This window comes from Nestor notabilis, unplaced genomic scaffold, assembly GCF_000696875.1.
Source record: "Nestor notabilis isolate BGI_N333 unplaced genomic scaffold, ASM69687v1 scaffold28952, whole genome shotgun sequence".
Lineage (NCBI taxonomy): Eukaryota > Metazoa > Chordata > Aves > Psittaciformes > Psittacidae > Nestor > Nestor notabilis.
The window spans coordinates 1,962-8,333 of record NW_009917462.1 but is presented as its reverse complement, the minus strand read 5'-3'; the positions used below and the strand labels follow the sequence as shown (position 1 = coordinate 8,333).

General features: G+C 40.4%; 1 protein-coding gene across 1 annotated transcript; it reads left to right on the top strand.

The window, feature by feature from the left end:
- Nucleotides 1–888: 888 nt before the first annotated feature.
- DNAJC25 (DnaJ (Hsp40) homolog, subfamily C , member 25) lies at nucleotides 889–5,383 on the top strand (the record flags this gene model as incomplete). Its single annotated transcript, XM_010009247.1, has 3 exons — nucleotides 889–1,080; nucleotides 3,537–4,007; nucleotides 4,988–5,383. Coding segments are annotated over 3 exons (786 nt in total), but the record flags the coding sequence as incomplete, so codon positions are not given.
- Nucleotides 5,384–6,372: the final 989 nt, after the last annotated feature.

Sequence of the window (6,372 nt, the reverse complement as noted above, 5' to 3'; positions counted from 1 at the left end):
GTGTTCCTTTGTGTGGACTTTGCCGGCTTGCTTCTTACCAGCACTCGGGGAGAGGGGGAAAACCGAAAAACTACCTTCAGTAGCCAGTCCTAGAGTGCAGGAGGGGAGGATACAGTTCCCTTGCAAATTCCGTTGTATTTAGAATTTGTTTGCTTGGAAATCCCTTTGTATTTAGAATGAGCTGTTTGGACTTTGTCTTAGAGGTATACCTCTAAGCGAGAAAGCAACAGTGACCCGAGTAGCCTATGGGATCTGTAAGGGGGGGCTTATCAGGCAAAATACGCATGGCTTGGCAAAGACATAACATGGTAATGGAAGAAAGAAACGTTTTTTAAGGCTCTTGGGGAGGAAAAAAGGGAACTATTTTTTAGGGTAGGAAAGGAATACACTTGAGGCTGGCAAAATCAGTTTTTCATCGTTTAATTACATGGGTGAAAATGAGAAAAACTCTGAGAAAACGAGAACAATAAGGTTTTGAAACGGCCTTTCTTTGGACAGATTCCACAGCCCCGTAAGCTAACTCTGGAAGATCTGTAAAACCATCTCTTAATAGATTCTTTGTCTGAAAAATCTATTCCTGAGCAGTATTTACAAACTGTTGTCAATCTGGATTTCCCGTTCTGAAATTAACAATGCTTCCTGTGAGGATTTCAGTTGCCTGTCTTTATTTCAGTATTAGATGTCTTCATGCAGTGCGTGCTTATGCATTTAAGACCACATATGTCAGATGCATGTGGGCAGATGAATGTGAGGACAAATTAATTGAGAGTATGAGAAAAGGAAGATTTTCCTCTGTGCTTCATACTCAGTCGGATTATTGCCAGTTTTGTTGCAGCATGGTTGTTAGTGAGATGTAAAGCACAGCTATAACAGAATAAGTGAAAACAGGTATGTGAACCTGTGCATGTTTTTCATCTCTTCCTGCAGGATGAAGAAACACGTAAAGATTATGACTACATGTTGGATCATCCTGAAGAGTATTACAGGCATTATTATCACTACTACAGCAGGAGATTGGCACCTAAAGTGGATGTCAGAATAGTGATTCTAGTTACAGTGTGTGCCATCTCTGTGTTTCAGGTAAAATTTCATGTTTACGTGACACTCAGTGAGTTTCTGAACGGGAAGAGAAGTACCTGCAGCTCTTGTAATGCGCCAGGTATTAAACAGTGTGCCTGTTCCTATCTGCTGTGGTAAACTTCTGTGTGGTGTGCCTAACAAATCTGAAGTCATATGTACTCTGCAAGTTTTTGACTCTCCTTGGTATCTTGGACGAAGTTAAAGATTAGTTTAATCTAATGATAGGGTATTTCACAGAGACAAATGCAGCCTTTCTGAAGAAGTTACGTAGTTCTCCATGGCAGGCTTGGAACAGCCTGTTCCTAAGCACCGTCAGGAATAGTGCTCCAAGTGTGTGTCAGTCTGTCAAGCTGCACATGTAACTTTTTATTTTTTTAAACACCCTAATTGGAAACTGTCCTGGGTTCAGCTACAGCAGTCATTTTTTCTCCTTCTTAGTAGCTGGTGCAGTGATGTGTTTTTGACTTTCAGTCTGGGAACAACGCTGATAACACCGATGTTTTTAGTTGTTGCTCAGTAATGTTTACTCTGACCAAGGACTTTCTCAGTCGCATGCTTTGCCAGAGAGGAGGCGAAGCCAGGAGGAAGCAGAGGCAGGACACCCGACCCAAACTGGCCAAAGGGGTATTCCATACCACAGCACGTCATGCCCAGTATATAAACTGGGGGGAGTTACCCGGAAGGCCCAGATCGCTGCTCGGGTCGGGCTGGGTATCGGTCGGCGGGTGGTGAGCGGTTGTGTCCTTTTCCCTTGTTATTCCTCTTATCATTATTACTGGTAGCAGTAGTGGTTTGTATTATACCTTAGTTACTGGAGAGCTGTTATCTCAACTCGTGGGAGTTACATTCCTTCGATTCTCCTCCCCATCCCTCCGGGAGCGGGGGGAGGAAGGAAAAGGGGGGGAGTGAGCGAGCGGCTGCGTGGTTCCAAGTTGCCGGCTGGGCTTGAACCACGACAGAAACTAAATTCAAGAATCAATTCAGATCATAGGCCTGAATATCAGGAGCTTAATAATGTGTGAATCTTACACTGCCATGTGTTTTAAACACCGCTATGAAGTCAGGAGGGAAGTGAATTCAGTTCGGCAAAGTTTGCTCTGAAGATGGTAGATCCAAGGTCAGTGAAACAGCCTTTGTTTTTGTCCTGGTTTTGGCTATTCTTATCTCAACCCACCTTTTTAACCTGTTTTGTCTATTAGACCTTTTCCACCCCACCCCACCCCGATTCTCCCCCTCCCACTGTGGGGAGGCTTGCAGCTGTGTGGTACCTGGCTGCTAGGTGGGGTTCAACCCAGTGGAAGATGTCTACTCCTAGATGAGAAAACTTGTGCTTTTCCTGATAAATATTTAAGTGGAAGAAAATGCCTAACTATATTCTTTAGCATCTATTAGGTTACTGGTTCAAAATGTCATTAAAAATACCCAGAAAGTTTAAGAGATGAAGATACAGCTTATTCTGTGATGCAGATAGCTCACTTTTTAGTGGGATATTGGAAGTTAAAAATACATAAATCAGAATTTGAGAGCTTGGAATAACAAATTCCAGTGGCATATGCAGCCAAATACTTAATTTTTCTCCAGACTTACTTCCAGTGGCAGAGTTTCACTTCACCTTTTATTTCTTATTTTGCCTGTAAGTAGAGACATTTTACTACAGTCCAGCTGCAGATGATTGCAAATTCAGTGTAAATGGCTGTGTAAACTGTTTTACCTCTCTCTTGCTTTCTGTTGTTTCTGCTTCTTGGCCTTGGTTAAGGTTGTATAATGTCTGTATGTGTCTGCCCCTTGTCTTGGTGAATGGTGTGAAATGCTGCCCTTTTAAACATGTTGCCCCAGTAAGACATGTTCACCCCAGGCACTATATTTCTGGTTTGTTGGTTGGGTTGGGTTGGTTGGTTGGTTGGTTTCCTGCATTGAAATTCAGAGGGTAGCTGAAGATCAGAGAGGGATGTTAAATCTTGTAAAGTGAATCCTGTCAGACTAATGGGATTGTCACATACTTAATCCATGCTTAATTAACTGTTTTAAACGAGTAGCAATTTTGTAATGAAATGTTCGTACACCACCGACTTTATTTATAAATCTAAGGGGGCTTCTGAGAATGGCTGGCACAGCCTACCATTACCCTTCAGGAGATTGCCGTATCCTTGTGAACAAAGGCAATCTGAACAGTCTCTTCTGTTCTTTCTCATCACCGTGTGTTGTTGTGACATGTACATCTATACATCTATTTTCCAGGTGGCTTACTAAGTTTGGAGGAATAATTACAGCTTCTGTAACACTGCAGAAGCACTGTTACATTCAGGTTTTACTCTTGCTGCAATGTAATTGTGGTCAAAGGTCTACAGCTTTTTTCCCGTGCCACCCCCACCCCTCCGGTAAAACTCCGGATAGGAATGTGTCTGTATGAAACATGATCTTACTTTCACTGTTCTTTCACTGTTCTTCAATTACAGTTCTTCAGCTGGTGGAGTAGTTACAATGAAGCTATCAACTATCTAGCTACAGTGCCAAAATACCGTATACAAGCTACTGAGATTGCCAGGCAACAAGGTTTACTCAACAAGACTAAGGAAAAAGGCAAGAACAGGCGGTCTAAAGAAGAAATCCGTGAAGAGGAGGAAGAAATCATCAAAGACATTATTAAAAATAAAATAGATATAAAAGGTGGTTATCAGAAGCCCAAGATATATGATATCCTTCTATTTCAGATCCTTCTCGCTCCTTTTTACTTGGGCAAATACATAGTTTGGAACTGTTGGTGGATTTATTGTTTCACTATTAAAGGGCAAGAGTACGGTGTGGAAGAGAAGCTGTATATCATAAGAAGGTACATGAAAATGTCTCAGTCTCAGTTTGACAGCCTAGAAGATCATCAAAAAGAGACCTTCCTTGAACGGCAACTGTGGATACGAGAAAACTATGAGGTGGGTAGCTCTGGTGGAAAAGCCAGTGTTAGTTATCCAGCGCTGCCACAGAAAGAACAGCTGGTTTTGTGAAGATGTTTTTTCTGAACCAGCCACCTGCTGGCTGTTGTATGATTGGAAATGGAGAATAATCATGCTTTATTCTCTTTTTTCTCATGCTACCTGTGCTCCTATGTACCATTACTATATCCTTGAAACTTCGTTGCGTGTTTTCTAGGCTGAAAAATATGCTTAGGTATTTCTCCCCAAAAGCTTCTCGGTTCTTTGATCATTGGAGATGCCTATCTGCAAATTGTTCAGTTTTCCATTCTCCTTTTAGAATGGAAAAGACTTAAGAATTCAATACATGGTACATCATGGAGCTCCACAGTACTTTTCCTTCCCCTCTGTTACTTACCTAATAGTTCTTAAAACCTCTGTGATCACTGAACATTGAGCTGGTATATTTATAAATTCATCTATATTTTTTAAATCTTGTTCATGCATAGCAGAGCATGAAATTTAATTCCTTTCCAGGAAGAAGTCAGATGACACCGAGATGACATAAACCTGTATGGTGTTGAGATTTACGCTGGCTATATCTACATAAACTGCCTTCCAGAATAACAACAGATGCTGTTGCTTTTTTTTAAATAATTGGCTTTTCTGGTAATTGTAAATTTCATTAAAATGAGACAATTTCTTGACAGAATGTAATTACTTAATCATTTGATGCTGCCAGTACTTAATGCAGAAATACTAACTTTGTTGGGAAACTCAACTAAGAATAAAGTTCCATAGCAGTATTCTATCCAGACTCCGGTAGGCTGAAGGTACTCCTGCACTCTGTGTTGGCCGAGGTCTGCTTCTGTGTTGCAATTCAGTCTCCTGTAAAAACAATAAGCTGGCGAATGGTTGAACTACAAACACTTACACTCACCCCTTGAGGTTCACTTAAGCTGTTTCTTCTGCCTTACTAAAACCTTTTGTCTGTCTCTCAGGTCTACAAACAAGAACAAGAGGAGGAGCTAAAGAAGAAGATGGCCATGGATCCCCGATGGAAGAGGTATCGGCGGTGGATGAAAAATGAAGGACCCGGAAGACTGACTTTTATTGATGATTGAAAGTTGCTGAACAAAACGTGTGCTAGTGTTGAAAGTGATGTGCAAAACTTTTCACTACATCTTTCAGAGTTTTGACTGCTGTGGCTCAGCAGTAATCTAAAAACTCAGGAATTGTTAAATCAGGCCGAAACATAATAGAGGTTTATGATTTTTTATAAATCAGACTGATTAAACAAGCTCAGCTCAATGTATATATGCCATTTACTTGGGGATCTCCGTGTGGAATTGATTATTCCAAACAATGTGTTTTCTGTATATATTTCATACTCATGACCGGTCTTTCTGAGAATGTTTCTAGATCAGTCCTTGCAAATCCTGTTCTTTAAACTGAAGGGTTCCTGCAAATGGACGCTGGAAATGCTTAGAAAGGATTCTGAAGCAAGGGCCATTTTCTGTTTTTCTCTCTCTTTCTCCCTACTCTTAAAGCTAATTTCTAAGGTGCCAAATTGGTTTTTGATGTAGACAATATGGGGATTATACCAGACTACTTCTTCTGCTATTCCTGTTCCAGTTGGAAAGGAATTTTATTTTTTGTGGGAATAAATGATGCATGATTGATCATGATCGTGATGCAGACAAGCCTTAATTCTTTGTTCTACAGAGTGATTCATGAAATAGTATGCATAGATCTTTTGCGCTTGGTTTTTCATCTTCTCGTTTGATTGTACCTGCTTGTTCAGAACACGTATACCAGTGAGTATTAGTCTACTAAATGTGACGTTTCTTTCACCAAAGTATTGGTAAAAGGGAAAATGACCCTTTTGTTTAAAAGGGCAATTTTGATGCCTTATGTAAATAAAAGTTTATATAATATACATACTGAATTTGTTTTAAAATCTAAAGTATTCTTTATTCTGGTCAGAACTCAGAGTACTTAGAATAAATAATGCACAACAGCATGCTGTTGTTTTCCTCTGTAACTTAGCCCAGATCTTGAGTTTTCATGATTAGCTTGTAAACCAGATTCTGTTCCCATATTACTGTTCAGGAATTGTACAGGGGAAAGGGCAGACGGGTGCTATAACCATACTGGGCTTTTCCTGTTGTTTATCACACCTGTAAAAGCAAGTTCCTCAGAAGTGTTTCTACTGAAGATGGTGCTAAGTTAGCTGGCTTTTGTGGAGATCAGTCCTGGGAGAGCAGCTCTTGAACTTGCTACTCCTGCCAAAGCCTGTAATAGCTAAAAGTTTTCAAATCCTTACTGATTAATTCTTGAAGCAAGTTGTTTCTGGTTCTGCAAAGGTGACTTTTTTTCATTCTTT